Raw genomic sequence first — 20,000 nt, forward strand, 5'->3', positions numbered from 1 at the left:
GCTCAACTCTCCAGGAATTGAAAGGCGCTCGCTTTTTCAACTTTTACATGCCATTGACTTTGTAACAACAGCAAATCTAGTTATTAATAACAATTGGGGAAAACATCTCTGTCATGTTCAAACAAACGCTACACATATTACTTTAGTAATATCGAGCAGTTTAAATATGCAGTCTTACACAATATTCTTTTGCCACAGTGTTATTTTCTTTTACCGATTAAGCATTTCAGAAAAATAACTTTACCCTTCATAACTAGGAAACGGTAGGTTGTCACGAACGGATGCGATGTCCTTTCGAATTAAAAAGCGGTCGGAAAGATGTCGTTATAATCTTCACTAATGGACGAAAACTTAAGATTCTGAGTATTAATAACTATTCTGATCATCGGAAATCAGCCACAGTACTCCCAGACCAGAACAGCTGAGGAAATGGCCAGAGTGGTGGACTTAAACCTTCCTCAGCACTCGTCTTAAGCGTTCAAACATGTGCTGAGGACCACTTCATATTTGGAGTTTATAGCCTTATAGGAAAAGCACACATTAAAATACAGAGGAAGATAAATGAAAAAATTCTTGCTTTAGACAGCTGCCTGTGTCTGTGTGTCTCTCTCTCTGTGTGTGTATGTGTGTGTATGTGTGCGCGCGCCTGCACATGCACTTACTCACATAAGAACTCAGTCATGTTCACTTGCTTCAGCAAGTCAAAATACCTTTTTTTTTTTTTTTGGAGAAAGTGAAGAAAAACAAAAAAGTTCAAATGTGAGAGGCCCTCCCACATGCTGTGAATTGTGAAAGATCTGAAGCTTAGAGATGTGGTGGGGTAGGGTGGTGCATGAGATTGTATCCCTGTGATGGGCACTTCTTCAAAGTTCCCTGAGACTTCCAGTGTGTGTCACTTAGGATGCAACAGGATGGGTTCTGAGTGGAAGGTCTAATCTACTGCTACCATCTAGTCTACTGCTGCCAGCTAGCCTGGCATCTACATAGCTGGCATTGCACAATTTAGCATTTAGCGACTGAGACACTGAGACACTGTACCATGCAGCCTGCAAGTCTGAGGTGCAGTTCCAAGAAAGAAAGAAAGAGCCTAAAAACCTGGAGCCAGAGGGATACTGATTTTGCATGTCCTCTCTCTCTCGCTCTCTTTCTCTCACACACACACACACACACACACACACACACACACACACACACGCACACACGCACACACACACACACACACACACACACAGCTCTGACTGGCAGTTGTGTAATTATACTGCAGGTAAAGCTTTCTCTCTCTGAGACCCTCATACATGCATGAACACATCCACACACATAACTCCACCCCCCTCCCCACAATTTGAAACCTATGTGTGGTCTAACTGCAGATTGTGAGGATTCCAGAAATACAGATTAGACGCAATCATTGTGAAGCCTGACAGCACCAGACATTTTTTTTGATATGACAATAAATAATAACCAGCGATAAATAACAAAAAAACAAAACAAAACCAGAAGTCAGCAGGGAAATAACAACCCCTTCAATGCTCAATGCTCATCTTGACAGGATTTTCATTTTCATCATGACTTTGAAATTTAAAACACACCAACTCTATTCTGCTTGGATGGGCTGTGCAGCCTTCTCATCCAGCCCCCATTTGGCTGGACCTCGGCCCAGCCACACTGCCTTCAAAGTTCCTCTTCAAGAAAGGGTTTCCCACTCAGTATACCTGAACAAAGCAGTCACAAGTCTCCCATACCTGGTTTTTAAGTGTGCTGTGAGCTGTGATAAAGCACACGTGTGAATTTATATGGGGGGTTAAAGCACTGGTATCCAAACCAAACCAATGAGAAGTGTACACTTTTTAATCACATTTTGGAGTGATATGCTTGATTACAATTATAATAATATTCAAATATAATACTTATAGTAATACACAGGCCCTCCCACCAAAAAATAAAACAGTAAAAAAACAAAACACAACTAAACAAAAGACAACCGATCAGCAAGAACAAAAGTGTGTTTTAGAGGAGAGAGGTACCCCTGTTATGGCTATCATCTCGATGTCTAGCAGCATCAGAATGGAAAATAACTCAATCATATCAAAATAATGTAATGCAATAGTGAAATGTGATATTTCATATTTCAGAGCCATTTCCTGTAGAATCGTAAAATTCGATGATAGCGAGGGCAGCGAATCACATCCTTGCAATAAAATAGTGCAATATCACAGCATGATGCAAAGTATACTGTTTCTTGATGTTTGACATTTGGCATTATTTTAAAGCTCATTGTGACAGGCTTAACATGCTTGTAGACAGTAGTTGTTCGTCAATAACGTCTGAGAGAAGACTATGAAGCTCCCACAGATCTCACTATCATGTAGTCGCCTAGGTGCCTAGGGAATTAACGGAGAAAATAGTCTGATATTGAAGTCAACACTGTCGACTTTCAGTCGACTTTCTTTTTCCAAGACTTTATCAACTGAAGTGGATTTTTGCTGCCAGCTACCTTGGGAACTCTTATCAGAAGTGAAGGAATCTTCTTGAGCCACGTACACTATCTTTGGGAATCTTATTGGGACTTGCAGGCTAGGCTTATCATAGCCATGGAGAGTGCATGCCATTGTATGTGTTTTAATGCTCTGCCACTCAGAGGCCTTCCATTGTTTGCATTTTATCTCCTCTCTGCTTAGCCAAATCTTAACGAACCTGGCAGCTTTTGAGGCACACTAACGTAGGAATCTCTTTGACGGACTGTCCTAGCGTTTATTAAAGGAGGCACGGTGTTTAGACAACATGAAATAAACCATGCAGATGTCGCATTCAAATTTAGGGTGGAGACAGGAACTACATTGGGCAGCACAATGAGGGCAAAAATATTGTATCGTGATTTTAATGCCACCTGTAGGGGAACACTTCCAACTGTTTCTAAATGATTTCCAAGGGACAGTATTAAAGATGGGGCAGCAGCGAGTCAATGAACAACACGTAATGGACACTCACGGGAAACACTATTTGGACTCTCCGATGTAGAGGTTCTCTCTACATTTCAGCAGTAATGACAAAAACTCTCTCTCTCCTCTCTTTCTCTCTCTCTCTCTCTCTCTCTCTCTTTTTATTAATGTTGTTGCAAAGACCTTCTGGGTTTTAAAAACGTGTATTTTATGTCTTTTACGACTGGTGTGCTTTCTTTATTATCACAGCAGAAAACCCATAATCCAAAGAAAAGCTAAACAGAGCAGAATAAGATTTGAGTTTGTGGGTAGAGACAGTTTGTCTGTGTCTCTCTCTCTCTCTCTCTCTAGCTATGGAAACACATTATGCACAGGGATGTGAAGCACCAGTGGTGTCACCTGAGACAGGTAAGAAGTGTGAGCTTTCACAACGCAACCCTGCCGCATCTGTTTAGAGTGTCAGAGCACATACACGCCTGCACAAGTACTAGCACCTCTTATACATTTCAAAGGCAGCATGTAAGCATGTACAAATCTCGTGGTCGGATTTCTGCGTGCTCTTTAAAGAGCTTGTTGGTTCAAAACACTTCCTAAAAGCCTTTCTGGAATCCTTTCCTTTTTGATAAACATCAAAGTGACTGAGAAAGAAGCACTAAAGTACCAGAGACTGAAGTTATTGGCTGAAGGTAAAAACAATGTTAAAAGTGATAAATGAAAATAAACGAGCGCGAATGAGGTCATTATATAAATTAGAAAAAAATACAGACCTAATACCCTGATAATGGGCCTTTACAGATGACCATAACAAACAAGGCCCCTTTCAAAGGATTTCTGTCCACCTAATTCTAATATATTACTGTAATATTTAAAGGGTCCTTAAAGGGTTTCGTGTAGAACTTATTAACACTAATGATGTCAACATGCAGTTAAGATGCACCTCTTAGCTGGTTCAGTCCCATTTAAACCATAACAACAATATTAACTGCACGTGATTTTTCACACCAAAACTGCATCAACCTGCTGATGCTTTGATAAGTAATGTTTATAAGATTTATAGTTTATAAGATAACATTGGACCTGCAGACTCTGAAGGAGTGTAAACGCACATCCAATTCCTAATGTGCTGTTACTTTGAAAACTTTTAGGTCGATTGGTGTAGCAACAGAACAATTACACACACTGAGGCCAGGCTGGTTGATACGAATGTTCAGCGCATGAGCAACCTTTTTATTTGTCTGACTACACAATGAACGGAAGTGTACAGATTAACATATACAATTAATAATAACCCTAGTAAATAACTCGATTCTATCTTTTATTTGTAATGAATTTTATTTTTTAGTATTTTGTCTTATTTCATTTTATCTTTGCTTATTTTCAGTTTGTATTTAAAACTAAAGCTACATATATTCTGTATGTAGGCTACTGTTAGGCAGTTGTTACTGTTATATACAAATAAGTCATTGGTTGTGGTTGCTAACATTAAAACATATTTTAACACTGTGTTTTGGGTTTCTTTTCTTTGTTATTTTATTTTGTCGAACTGTTGTATAAAAGCTAAGAACACTTGAGATCATGTTTACTGTGAATGTCTCCTTTGGCTCATGCCTGCAACAATATCACAGCTGTGATGTTATTCACGATAACACACTCATTTTCGTGTTCTATTGCTTAACCACTGCACCTCGGGTACCCAAATCAGCATTGCAGTTTGGTGTGTTTTTATGCTCAAACACCCCTAATGGATCAGAACATTACCCAAATTAAGGCTTGAATACTGGGTGCGTTAATCTGCTGTCTGCTTGCTGTTCAGTGTGGATTGTGTGGATTATTTAAATGATCACTGACCCTGCTCCTTTGTTGACTAACTCTACTACTTACTTGTTTATTACACTTATCATTGTTTAAGATAGACCTTATGTATCTTGCACTTCTAGGTATCAGTAGTAATCCGTGTATTTCGACAGCATTCTAACTCATTGGTATCTTGAACTCTAACCTCCTGTACTAGCTAGGATGTATTCTATGAGCAAAGGGCAAAGCACTTTTTAAAGTCACTCTGGATAAGAGCATCTGCTAAATGCCATGAAAGTGGATGCAAATGTGTTAGATCACAGTCAAAACTATAATGCACATCTCCTCAAGTCTGCAAATCAGAAGTGCCACACTAGGAACTCACATTGCCATGATTTATTATGTTCCCCTAGGATTAATTGTAGGTCGTTTCTGAGAAACCCAGCAGAATGTTTACATGACATCTTGACACTTGTAAAAACACTAAGAATATTCCCAAAATCTACATTTGCAGCATTAGGCAGACACCGTTGTCCACAGCAACTTTCTGAAGAGCTCTGTATGCCCAAACGCAGGTAAATATGTCAGAGATAAGAATACCATCAGGCTCAAGCCCTAGCTAGAGTCTAAAAAAAAGACACACAAAAAAGCTTTTTAAGTGCATATTTAATTGCCCAGTGATTCAGTGAAGAGGTGAGGCTCCAGTCTTTGCTTGAAGACATCTGCCTTTGCTGTATAGATCTGCTTGCCAGCATCTCACGTGTACTTACAAAGAAGTCATGCTTATGCATATTTATACACTTCTTAATACCCCCCAACCCCATCCCCAACGAGTCACATGGTACAGCCTGCCGCATGCGGGGGGGGGGTTCACATTTGTTTGTAGCCACACCCTCTGTGATGGCACACACCTGTGCAGGGGATTTGATGTTGAGTGTTTGTTTATTTAAACCCCCGTCTGTGTGTGCCTCATTGTTGGTCATTGTTTCTGTTATTGGTATTGTTAACGTTCAATGTTAATGTTTAATTGTTAATGTTTAATGTTAGTGTTTCTGTTGTTGCTAATGTCTCTGTTGATGTAAATGTTCACCATAATCCCTATTTGTCGAGTGCCGCTGTTGTCGTTCGTGTTTTATGTAAATAAATGTTTCATCAGATTGAGGGAGTCTGTGCGTCCTGCTCCACGCCCTGCGGCACTCGGGCAAACGTTACAGAAGTGACCTATATCGCGTGTGCTACAAGAACCCTTCTGCTCAGTGACTTCTAATTAACATTCAAACTACCATCAGTTTTCTGCCCTTTCATGCATCTCGTTCTCCCTCTTCAGCTCCATCTGTGAGGTTTGCCAGTGAGCCCATGGTTCTATTCCCATGCCTTAATTGAAAAAGACCAACACACAGAGGTATTGGATCATTTAGGGGGCTTAACGAAACCATGATTAATATTATGTCTAAGGTGTCTAAGTGTGTTTATGTGTGTGAGAATGTCAGACGAATTTCCTACCGACATATGTGCAGCTGGTCTCAGTAGGAAGGTGATTATAAAACAGGAAAGCACAGTTCCCAATTGCATTATTAAGCACACAAATACTGAGCATAGACACACTCATGCACACACAAATAGAGTGCATATCAGTCTTTTCCATGGTCATGAGTCATTACTAGAGGCTGAGCTATATGTGGTTTATAGATCTGACGCAAATATCAGAGCTGATTACTAAATACAAGCATACATATGTTGAGATGTTCCTTACAGGTATCAACACATTAGGGATTATATAAAGGCCTAGCTAACCTTCCGCCTACCACTTACCAGACTTGCCTTAGCATTAGATAAACCATCAAGGAGCCCATAACATCACAGGCTTTTCATTAGGGCTGTCAAATGGGAACCCTCCTTCTCTGGTGTTTCATTGAATTAAGGCTTAATTCAAGCCTACGATAGCTCCGGAAGGCTCAGCATTGAGGCCTGGTATCCCAAACCCACAACATTCCAAGCCCACTTGCAATAAGCATAATGTGGCACCCTCAGTTGCCAACCCAGTTGCGAAGGCAAGTCCTGAGAGCATCATTAATGCATGCGCAGTGTTACCAGTTCAACACAGTTAGATAGCCCTGGACTATCAATACATAAATAAATGATAATAGCAACAAAAATAAATACTTATTGGCCTACACACTTACTAAGGCCATAACAGTTACCATTTGGCACCTTCAATGCATGCTCAGGGCCACCAAACTCAAGGAGCAAAGCGGTTTATTTGGCTACAAATCCTCTAGTCCCTGACGCTACTGGCTAACTGCATTCTCTCACCTCAGCCACCAAGACTCCATATATCAGTTTCTTACAAAGGCTTCTCGAATTACATCCTGACATGGAATCATTAGCTCAGTAAGCTACACTATTCACGTACCTTCCTAACAGAACATCATGTCTTCCCCCAGTATAGTTACTGCAATACGCCGTGGACCTCAAAGTCTGCTTGTGGCTACTCTTGACCACTTATGTCCACTACCAGTATCCGGTCTCACACTCTAATATAGCTCTTCCCACTTTTGCCTGGAAGATAATTCATATCTATGTGCTTACTAACCAATAAACATGCCTGGGATTTAGGCACCTGATTATGCCTCCACATATAATGATCCTGTGACAGATAAACTTTACAACTTGAAAAAAACTCAAACACAAGGTTTAAAGCCCGTCTCTTCACCTACCCACTCATTAGGGACACTGGAAGTTTGATACGAAGCGGGTTAATCGCCCATAAGCCTCGACATCTCCCAACATCTTCTCACTTCAGCCACTGACCCTGTTTTCCTTGAGCGGTTGCTTCTGCATCCCTGCCTTCTTCTGGTTTCTTCCTGATAATTACCTGACATTTGCTTCTTTTTTGAAGCAGGACCTAAAAGTGACACTGAACATTCCCACTGAGTTCTTTTAAAAACAAAAGCTTATTGCAGCTATTCTCATATAACACTTCTCATGTGTGAAAACGTGTCACCTGCAATGTTAAATAGGCCATTCGAGTTTTTCCGGGGAGGTTCAAAGTCTTTTTTCAGCCAATCCGTAGTTGTTCTTTTAATTCTATTAACCAATCAGAAGTAAGATAGAATCTTCCATAAAATATTTTAAGCAGGGAAACTAGCAGTGGCTAGTCTGAAACAAACATGGAGTGGCTAGTATGTAGCAGCAGTGCTTAGTAAAACAGCTAAAACACCTATGCACCAGACTGCATGCATCTGACTTCAGAAAAGGTCTGCTACCTGAAACGCAGTTCGTATATGACATAGGGCAGTGCTAGCTCAGTGGTTAAACCTCAATTGCTCAAGCTGTAATTGATAAAGGTGTCAGCTAAATGTATATCTATTGCTTACCCTTTTTCACGGAATAGCCCCCACCTCCTAGATGCTTCCCTGTGTGTGTGTGTGTGTGTGTTCGTATGCATAGCCACACCTCTCCCATATATCACACCTGTTTTTTGTTTTACGTTGTTACCATATATGTATATAAAGTCCTGTTTAAGGGTTGGTGTTTGTCTGTGTTTGACTCCACGTAAGTGTGCTTCTTTGTGCTCATTTTGTTTCATTGCTAAATAAAGGTCTGTGTATGCAACACGGATCATCTCTGCATCCTGCCTCGACTCCCCTCATTACACCGTTTAAATTAAATATGTTGTGTCATTCATGAAGTTGAAGTTGGATTTTTATTCATATTTCCTGTGCCACCTTAAATGGTATTCTGGAAAAATGAGATGGAACATGAGCCATTAAGGTGGAACAGAAAATTCAAGATGACTACTTAACTACAACCTCATGCTTTGATAAGAATGGGTAGATAAAGAGTTGTCAGATAGTTACATTTATTTCTATATAAACAAATACAAACAAAAGAAAGCCAAAAATGATTTGTTTTACTTAATTTTTGGTTAACAGAGGCAGGTTTCCGCTGCATTTTAGTGCATAGGTGTAGCTGGGGAAACCCACCCTAGCAGCTGCAGCCAAAGCTTAAAACATTTTAATGGACACTTTCTATACTGGAATGGGCAACTTTTTTCTGAATATTAGAATTATACAAGGAAAAAAATACACTCATAAAAACTGTGCCCATTTCTAGGTAATAAAAAGTTTTTTCTGCCTGACAGAACCACATTATTTTCTTCCCAATAGTTTAATCTCATGGGTACCAGAACGTGTTTATATTGTAATCATTCAAATTCTGACTGGTGAAAATGCTTTTTGAACTCGTCACCTTTTTCATTCCTATCGCGTTTTCATGAGCTGCAGGGTTCTTAGCGGTTCAACTAGTGTATGTAACAGAGAGATCAACAGTTAAATCCAGATCAAGCAGATTATTTCTAGGGGATCTACTCAGAAAGACAACGTTTTGTGGTCATTTCCTGTTCAAAATCACATGGGATGATCTGGCCTATATTACAGGCACATGCACTCAGACACACACCCACACATTTATTATTTAATTTTATTGATTGAAAAAGAAGAGAAAGCAGCCTCTTCCATTGTGCCCAGAGGTGGGCAGAGTAGCCAAAAACTGTACGCAAGTAAAAGTACTGTTAAAAATAATAATTACTGAAGTATAAGTAAAAGTAGTCATTTAAATGATTATTTAAGTACAAGTAAGAAAATATCTGTTTAAAAGACTACTCAAGTAGCGAGTTCTTCATTAGAACTCATTTAATAACACTAGGCAACAATATGTGTGCATGTGTGTGTGTCTCACAAAATAAAATATGAGGTCCTCATATTTCTTTTTTTTATGCTAAATTCAAATCTGCTTTAAAGATATTTCTCACAGGCATTTTTTTATGTGAATGTTACTTACTCATAAATAAGGCTGTTATTACACTGAATATATGTAGAATCTTGAACATACTTGTTTTGTCCAGTGGTAGTCTGCCAACACAGAGGGGCTCCACTTTCCTTGGTACAGTCTTTCCCTAGGCCTACTATACATAATGTTACATGAGTATAGCTAGCTAGGTTAGCCATCATTCATGTTAGCACATTTTACCTTCATCTTAACAATGACAGAGCACCGTCCTCACACACAGATATGTAGGCCTTAAAGGAAAGGATATATTGCGAGCCTGTTCATTGCCTGTTCTCTGTTCATTATGTCAGTCTGTCCAGCTGTGTAACTTAGTGAAGCAAAGTCGTGGCACTCATTAATCATCTTTAGGGATTTAACCAACACTCCCACACTCAGTAATCATCTTTAAGGATTTCACCAACACTCCTACACTCAGTAATCATCTTTAGGGATTTCACCAACACTCCCACACTCAGTAATCATCTTTAAGGATTTCACCAACACTCCTACACTCAGTAATCATCTTTAGGGATTTCACCAACACTCCTACACTCAGTAATCATCTTTAAGGATTTCACCAACACTCCTACACTCAGTAATCATCTATAGGGATTTCACCAACACTCCTACACTCAGTAATCATCTTTAGGGATTTCACCAACACTCCCACACTCAGTAATTGTCTTTAGGGATTTCACCAACACTCCCACACTCAGTAATCATCTTTAAGGATTTCACCAACACTCCTACACTCAGTAATCATCTTTAGGGATTTCACCAACACTCCCACACTCAGTAATTGTCTTTAGGGATTTCACCAACACTCCTACACTCAGTAATCATCTTTAGGGATTTCACCAACACTCCCACACTCAGTAATCATCTTTAGGGATTTCACCAACACTCCTACACTCAGTAATCATCTTTAGGGATTTCACCAACACTCCTACACTCAGTAATCATCTTTAGGGATTTCACCAACACTCCCACACTCAGTAATCATCTTTAGGGATTTCACCAACACTCCTACACTCAGTAATCATCTTTAGGGATTTCACCAACACTCCCACACTCAGTAATCATCTTTAGGGATTTCACCAACACTCCTACACTCAGTAATCATCTTTAGGGATTTCACCAACACTCCCACACTCAGTAATCATCTTTAGGGATTTCACCAACACTCCTACACTCAGTAATCATCTTTAGGGATTTCACCAACACTCCTACACTCAGTAATCATCTTTAGGGATTTCACCAACACTCCTACACTCAGTAATCATCTTTAGGGATTTCACCAACACTCCCAAACTCAGAAATCATCTTTAGGGATTTAACCAACACTCCTATACTTGACAGGTTTTGGCGAAACATACAAAATGTAAAATAATTTTAAAATGTAACTGAAGGAACGTTGAAAATATAATGGAATAAAAGTACATTTTTGACCTCACAAATGTACATGAGTAAGTTTATAAAGTAGCTCCCTCTTTAAAACAACAAATTTAAGTACAATTTGTTAAAAACATTACTTAAGTAATTGTAAAGGAGTAAATGTAGCATGTTACTACCCACTGCTGGTGTCTAACGTGCCTCTATAATGCATGTGAAGCTGGGTTATCTTATGTTCATATATCCTGTGTGCTTGTGTGGATGTGCATCAGGAGGAACTTTTAGAGGTTCAAATTCTTCATGTACTTCATATTTATCTAATGTCCACTTCCTGGACCCAGGTCTTGTCATGGCATGGCACTAAGTCGTGGGGAGTGTCCTGGTAGGGTCTTTTATGATGGACAGGCCTGGACCTAGACAAACCTGATCCATGAACACCATTCTGAAAAAAATGACTAGAGTATCAAGTACCGGGCCTGGAAGAAGGTTACTGGGCCTGGGGGTAGTGTTCGTCAGTGAGTACCTGGTGGCTGCTTAGCCAACATAACCCAGTCAGGGACAGCCTGAAAGACCACATGGGCCCACCACCTACAAGGTCCAGAGTAGGGATGTGTTACAATGCCAGTACAGCTCAGGAGGGAAGGAGGAACACCATGTGCTCAGCAAAGGGGGTTCTGAACTTGACTGAGAATACTGTCGGACACTGAAAGGAACACTTTGAGGACCTCAACCTAAGAAACATGCCTCCTATGCAAGAGATAGGACCAGAAGCTACTGGGGGGTCAGATTCTATCTCCCTAGATGAAGTCACCGAGGTAGTTGGAAAGCTTTGCAGTGGCATCAGGAGCAGATGAGATTTGCCCAGAATTGCTGAAGGCCTTGAATGTTGGGCGTCTGTCTTGGCTGACTCACTTCTACAATATGTCATGGACCTCAGGATCAGTGTCTCTGGAATGACAAATTAGGGTGGTGGTCCACGTTTTTAATGAAGGAGTTCAGAGTAGAGTTGAGAGGAGCCAGTTGAGGTGGTTCAGGCATCTGATAACAATGCCCCAGGTTGCCTCCTCTGGAGGTATACAAGCCACAGAGAACTGGGAAGAGACATCAGGGAAGACCCAGGACACAACGGAGAGATTACATTTCCTGGCTGGCCTGGAAAGCCTGGAGATACCCCAGGAGTTTATACAGGAAGTGGCTGAGACACGTGGGATTCTTTACTCAGCCTACTGCCACTACGATACTGAAATGGACAAAACGGAGAAAAAGATTTCTACTTTATTTTATACATGTGCCTTTGTGTAGTGACGTTAACCATTCTGTATGTCCCAGTCAGGAAGTTTCTTGTCACAGGACGCTCCCCTGCCACAAGTCACGTTTGGGGTCATCCTTGTTTGTGGCCACACCCCCTTGATGGCACGCACCTGTACGGGGTTAATCGTCAGTGTTCGTCAGTCTGTTTAAACCCCCGTCGGTGCGTGCCTCACTGTTGGTCATTGTTTGTAGCGTTTGAAGTTGTATGTTTGTATCCAGGTTCGTGTAGCCGTTTTATTTGTTTGTCAATCGTTAGCGTTAAGTGTCTTCATGTTCGCTATTAATGTTACGTGTGAGTGCCACCATCGTGTGTTTAATGTCATTAAATGTCATTTTTATGATCTATCTTATCACTTTTTATCTGGTGTCAAAGTTCCCACAGTGCCATGCTCTGTTTTCATATTTCCATGAAAATGACCATGTGGTTTTATATGTCCCCACCTTGTGTTATTGTATTGATTCTTCCTGTGCTTTGTTTCTGGTTGATATGGAAATGTTTTTAGACCTTGAATCTCCTTGCGCTTTTTGTCGGTCATTGTGCTGTTGTTACCACTGTTCATCATGGTTGTATTTATTCCCTGTGTAAGCTGTTCTCAAAGCATATGGTGGTTCACTTTGTTTCATTTGGCTTCTCATTTATTTTTAGTCTCTTGTTCCTATATTTGGTTCTCTTGATTCATGCCCTGTTTGGTTTGCATTCTTTTATTTATGTGCCATGAATAACCTCAGCCCATCTTTGCAAATGCATCTCACCTCCGCTTCCTTTTCAACACAGGCAGCAGACTTCCAAGTCAAGGCAATGGGCCTCATGTCCATTTATAAACAATGCCATAAGCTTCTTAAATATGTACATTTAAATAATGTCCTGGTACCTGTATTGCGATACATATCTCATAAATGTGCCCAATGTCTTATGAAAATGAGAATGTTAGTTGCTTTTGCAACATTTTCTTCAGACTAGAAACAGCTTTGCATTTGGGTTCAATGTCTGAGATGACCTGTTCTTATTCATGCTGATGGAGTAAAGCCCCTATGACCGTAGTGATATTTACAGCAACATCAACACCCCACCAATGGGTGTAAACCGATTGCATTAGACTGTCATGCGCTGAAGGCTGCAAACTGCACTCCGGCCAGTACAGTCCAATATGATTACGTTTTACAGCCATGTAAAAGGCAGCTGTTAATCACAGTAAGTCCTGCCAATAAGGCTGCTTCAGATTTGAAGGCGCTGATTAACTGCAGCATCGTCTTTTCTGGACATCCTACGCAATAGATGGTCCTTTCCTTACGAAGGAAACACGGGAAAAACAAATGAGCGCAGATCCTTGCGACAGCTCCTCTCTATTGCTCAGGTCTCCCCGTCTGTCTCTCAGTGGGCCATCTTCATAATTACGCACGTGCTTGCTGTTATGACAGACGAGACGGCTCCGTGGTGAGCTGTGTGTGTGTCTGTGTTCCAGCGTCTGCGCACCCTTTAACCCCCCGGCACACAAGTGCACACACTGCGTCCCACTTGCTTGTTTACCATCTGTCAGACATTGTAATTAACACACACGCATACACACACATGGGCGCACATGCAAGGCACACGTCACGAATCTGGAGACACCCATGGTGTTTGGGCTTCACTCACCTACACACACACACACACACAAGAAGGGCAAAGGTTAAGCTCATCAACAAAATGTACAAAGAAGCTCATGCACTCTCCTCTCTGGCCTCCTTCTTTGACCTGAAGCAGTTTTCCATAACTTCCTTTCCCACAGGAAATGCTTACAAAAAGCTGATGATTAAATCATTAAGCACTCTCTTCTAGGTAGAAAAAGGCAGTAAAAAAAAAAAAAAAGGAAAGAAAAAATCAGCAGCGAAAAGTTCACATCTATAGAACTCAGCAGAACTGGGTCACAACAGCGAGGCGCTGGGAGCGAGCCGCCAGCTAGCTCAGCTACGGGAAAGGTCTCCTTCCCCCCCGCGCACACGGCGGCTGTGGAGACACGACTGCAGAAGCACTCGGAGGAGGGAGATGAGAGAAACAGAAGGAGAGAAAAAAGGAGGTGGGGAAGCAGGTCTGGACGGCTAACGATATTTAGAAAAGCAGTGAGACCAGTTCATCTGGATCTATGCGTCAGTGAAGCAAGTCGTGGGACTGAGGACGCAGTTTATGATTTGTGAAACTTGCTACGCACATACAGACTAACGAGCCTTCAAATCCTCCAATAAAAACAATTGCGTCAACCCATTTATTCAACTTCTCTGTAAACGACGTTTTTAAGTGTTTTGGCACTTTACGCAGTATAAAAAGCGTAATGTAGCTATTTTACACACACACACACACACACACACACACACACACACACACACACACACACACACACACACACACACACACACACGTGATTGAGATCAGTGAGATCATTGCATGCATCTGAGCAGCACGATAGATCTGCTGTTCACTATGCATAAACTTGGCAGTACTGGCAGCTTCATGATAGCAACCCTAAAAATCTCAGCATATTTCACCGACTTTTTAAAACATTTAATCTTAAAATATACACTTTTCATATTCTGTCCACATTTCCCCCTTAATTCAAGAGGCTGAAGTGACTAATGCTTTCTTTTTTTTTCCAGAACACTTAAAAACAAACAAACAAAAACTGTTTCTGATCTCTTATACTATTTTTAGTTCTTGCCAGCCCAAATTGGAAGTGTAAGTATGGCTATATTCAGTACGCTCTAGGAGCTGTTCATAAAAGTGGGTTAATGGACTCTTCCTAATACAAAATAGCCATTTTGCATATATGGATTCATTGGTTATGGCTAGAGCAGTAAATGCGAAAATGAGGCCGTTGAGGTTTGGGCTAGAAGGTGCTAGGAGACACAGGTGTAGGGCTCAAGGAACTGCAGGAAGCCTCAGGTGTGGCCTTCTGAGTTACTGCATAACTACATGTTAAAATCGTACGACCTGACCATCTGCTTTTTGCCACTGCATCATTTCAGAGCCAAAAAACCCCTGTTTTTCCCCTTTTCTCATTAGCTGTCTTTCTGGACTAAAGATGCTGCTCCAGATGGCATAATTAGGAACGTTTGCATTCTCACACATATACAAAAGATTTCGGATGCTGCCGCAGTTGTTTTCCTGCAGATACCTAGATAATGTGAATATTAATTAGCAATATCTAATAGTCAGCTAGAAATAAATACACCCTTTGCCTACAGAAGAGGGGGGTGCTCTTCGCAGTTTGCATATGTGACTGTGCATGGCAGGATCGAGGAGTGCCCAAGCTGTTAAGCTGCTGGGCTTTCCAACGGCAGTGATCCTGAAGGTATACGATGACAGGACCAACACACAGGACACCTCGCCAAACACGCCTCTTTGGGGAGATGGTATGGGGCTCAGAGAATCCCCAGTCCTATGGCTCACTGCTGGACCCTGGCAGATTAGCTGCTGTGACACACAGAATTTGTCAGTTCTGTACAGCTTCTGATTTACTCAGTTTGCTAAATGTCATGGCCAAGCTAAATGATCTAATTTCTTTTGCTCTGATTTCTCCTCAGTGAAGGTCAACCATGCTGTGTTATATGATTCCAAACATTGCCATACCATACCTCGATCTTGAAAAATTCATCAAACATTTTATGCAGGGATGACTAAAAGTGAATACAGACTTTTAAGACCATCTCATGAGGGTTATTAGAATCTATGCAATGAAATGGAAAGACTTGATGGTTTTCAAGTAGTTAATAGGACTAGAAGGTCTAAGCACCATGATTTCTCTGGTAGTTCTGATGAATTCTCTATGAAGCATTCTTCTTCACACCAGTCAGAAATGATCTCTGCTCATCCTCTAACCCCTGCCTGCTCCGCTCTGTTTGACTTCTGTTTGCTCTTCAGGAGACAAATGTCAAGCTGTCCGGCAGTGTTACAGCTTTCCATTAAAGCCAGCAAAGGTCAGAGGTCAACATGGGCCATAGGCCATAAACATTGCTACATGCAGTATGTCATTCTCCTAGACTCGATAAATGAGGGGTGGAGGTGTAGGATGTGAGAAGAATTTCCCAAACCCAGTCACAATTCCCAGCAGCTTTTTAAGGAATGCTGAGCATGCTGAGCCTGAAATACAAACCCAGCTCTAACCCTCTAGTTGAATACTCTGATGATATGCATATAAAGAATGTCACCACACACACACACACACACACACTCAAAGAGAACTCTTGTGGACACACGCTGCATTTGCAGTGGCTCCTATCTGCCAGGATCGATCGAGCAACTCTCTTTGCGCTAACACCGTCACCTCGACACATAATCAATAAACGCACACTTATCATACACCTTGTGCTGGCTGAGCGAGCGCATGAGGTTCATTCAACCGAAGGAGTCATGAGGTCAACCATAAAGATCACTCCTCACTCCAACAGCTTAGGCAGGAGGTCTACACTTATTAATACTACTATATCAGCCTTTGGCTTTCAGGACTCAAAGCACATGGTGCAGCTCAGGCTAATACACTCCTCTTTTCTTGTCTCAAGTTAGTCTTGTTTCTGATGACTGTATATCATGCAACACGACAGCAATCAAGCTGATGAATTGAGACGACAGAACTATGGGGTCATGTCGTGTAAAATAAGTATTGTATTTTCCAGTTTTCCATGATTTCCTGTTGTCAATCAAGTTGGAACAGTTTTAAAATACTGAAATATCCCAAATAGCAGAAGCAAATTGTAGTGGTTGTGTGTGTTGGATAACAGAAAAGGAGCCAATCAGATGGCACATAGGGTAACAGTAAAGGAGCCAATCACAGGCCACACAGGGTAACAGTAAAGGAGCCAATCACAGGCCACACAGGGTAACAGTAAAGGAGCCAATCACAGGCCACACAGGGTAACAGAAAAGGAGCAAATTTCAGATCATATAGAGTAACAGACAATTAACCAATCACAGGGTACAGAAAAGCAACCAAGCTTAGCACATGTATGGTGACTCTACGAGAAGAGCCAAGGATTCAGAGATCGATAGGAACAAGATCAGCCACAGCAGCTAATTATTTAACGCCCCTGTAGTGATTAAAGGGGAGGAGCCTGAGCAGCACACTGGCACTGTTGAAGCCCAGCACAGATCCATAACCACGCAATCTTTTTTTTTGTTAGACTTTGGCAACGCCACCAGTGCTGACGTGTGGAAAGGACTTTGCACTTGTTGCATGTCATTTCTGTCTCCAGTGTTCATGTGCTTCACACAGGCAATGAACTGTGACCTCTCTGTCGAGGACGCAGCACAACAAAGGCTACTGGGTGAATGAAAGGCATAATTTATTCGTAATTAGTCCATCAGACTTTAATACCCAGCACGTCTCGTTAGCGGCAGGTGGGAATCAGCACACAAAAGCCCGGTCTTTACAGTCAATTACATTTCAGTGATTAAATTAGCATAAAAACAATCCACCTATGCACAAAGAAAGGCACACCAATGCTAAAGACTGTGAGCGAGTGATACAACCCACATTAATACATATTCATTGGAAATTATGATATAAGGGAATTTAGTCCTAAACCACCAGTAATATAATTTCCAATATGGCTGTATGCTTAAGGCCTGAGAGGAAGTTGAACTGATAGTGTACAAATAGTCAGTGGCCTGATCTGTAACAATTGCCTTGTTTATAACAGTTTGAAAACTCTTAAAAGTTCTAATAAGAACCAGTGATGACAAGGGAAACCCAGTTTCCCAGTGTAATAAACGAAGGCACTGCTTCTGGACCAGTAACTCTGTGTACTACTGAGGTATATATGGTTATGGTTATGATATATGAACTATTACATATATATGGTTATGAAATGAAATATTATTGCCTACTATTTTCTAACTAACATTTGCAGCTCGTCGTGTAACTTCCTTAATCTCCCATGATGCAGGAAAGGACCTTGAATCCAACTCCTGGTGCCGTACAACATTCCATTCCTGCTAGGGATCAATCCATTTAAAAAAATCTAGAAATCCACTGATGTCATCTGTTTCAAGTTCCACATTGGGAAAAAGAAGAGCAGAGATCACATGCACCGGCACTGTGGACATGTCCGTCTCCCTCAGCGAGGTCTCGGATCAGCAATGTGAATCCAAAAGTTGCCACTTACCCGAGAAAAGGCTTCTTATTGTCAGGAGAGGAAAAAGAAGATTGATTCAGTTGCAAATCATGATTCTTCAGCATTGGGATTCTTAGATTGCCATACTGAAGAAAATAGATTTTTAAACAGCAAATATGCTCAATAAAAGCACTTTAATTAAGACTTCCGAGTGGTGAGGCTACATGGGTGTTTTGCTCTTTTGTCTAAACATTGTAAGTTCAAATCGCATGGATAGGAACCCAAGAAAGTAACTTGAAAAATTGCAGCTCTCTGCTCCATGTGTCTAAGAGCATCACCCATTACCCCATCCATACAGGCTGAGACATTTCTAATGGGCAGTGACCAAATCAGGAAGGCGGCTATTACATATCCTGTGATGAACAAAAATACCATTTGTTCAGTTATAATCTTGCTTATGGTATATTACAGTGGTTTATTCAAAGGAAATATGTTATCTACAGTGTAGCACCTTTGGACTGATTTTGAATAAGAAATGATTTTGGTTTACTAAAATGCCCAAAGCTGAATAATATAAATTTGTTACAAAAATGTAGTAATGAACTGAAATGTCTGTCACCAGTCCCTGATCTCCCCAGAGCACAATAAACAGAATGATCACTGTCACCTGTCTCCTGTTTCTTGTGCTCTGTTTATGCCTGCAGGTCCCCATTCCAGATACTTCACATTGGTGTAGCTCCAGACTAACACACGCTGTGAGGAGTCCCTGAGACATGATGTCAGCTGGACTCTTTGCATCTGCCCTGGTTTCTGTAGTTGCTTTGTTTGTCTTTTTTTTGTGTTAATAAACCTTCTCACCCTTGGGACTCATGCCTTGCTCTGTGACTAACTTTCAGAGATGTAACAGGTGCTGCTCACGCCAGTGCAGTGTTTTTTGATTGGGGCGGGGCTCTCTCTCTCTCTCTCTCTCTCTCTCTCTCTCTCTCTCTCTCTCTCTCTCTCTCTCTCTCTCTCCATCAGTCACACCCACACAGCTCACCCAGACAAACATGGCATGTCCAGCTGAAGAGGTCAGATAAGGAAGCATCCACTGTGCTGGGCAAAGCATGATGGGAAATACTTACATTTACAGCATTTAGCAAAATATATCAACATTGCTGGCCAACAAACAAGCAGAAATAAATGTTTTACACATGAAATATCTATAGAAATATATATTCAGTAAAACATCCAGCACACAATTAATTCAGTGCTTAGATGCTTGTTTGAAAAATAAACTGTTGTGAATAGTTTTAAATAATTCAGTAAAACCACTTATGGGAAAAGTTAGCTGTGAGACTACAGGAACGCATAAATATCTGAGGAAACATCAAACCAATGCGACTGCCTGGATACTTCATGAAGATATTTTCAGCACCTTCCAAATAAAATGCTAGTTTATGAGTACTTCACTAGCAGCATTAGCCTTGGAAACAAACTAACAGGCTGACTGCAACATCACAGTAAAATGGGAAATGCACTATTGAGTGTTACTGTAATATTTACCCTCTCAGATTTGTGTTTTTTTGGTTTGATTTTTTTTTTTCAGAATACAATTAAAAAAATAAATCAAGCAGTGATAACGACCCGTCGAGCAGAACTGTAGCTAGC

General features: G+C 41.0%; 1 protein-coding gene across 2 annotated transcripts in view; it reads right to left on the reverse strand.

The window, feature by feature from the left end:
- The window catches only part of plxdc2b (plexin domain containing 2b), a 73,211-nt gene that overhangs the window by 46,105 nt on the left and 7,106 nt on the right, over window positions 1–20,000 (reverse strand). The window contains exon 1 of one of the 2 annotated variants that reach the window (XM_081695091.1): window positions 245–438. The exons of the other annotated variant lie outside the window; for it this stretch is intronic. Coding sequence (XP_081551217.1) covers window positions 245–251 — 7 coding nt within the window. The 5' untranslated portion in view covers window positions 252–438. Of the gene's footprint in view, window positions 1–244; window positions 439–20,000 lie in introns of those variants that run through there. 2 annotated transcript variants of the gene reach the window in all.

Source organism: Electrophorus electricus, chromosome 13 (assembly GCF_041902795.1).
Source record: "Electrophorus electricus isolate QZ-2024a chromosome 13, ASM4190279v1, whole genome shotgun sequence".
Classification (NCBI taxonomy): Eukaryota; Metazoa; Chordata; class Actinopteri; order Gymnotiformes; family Gymnotidae; genus Electrophorus; species Electrophorus electricus.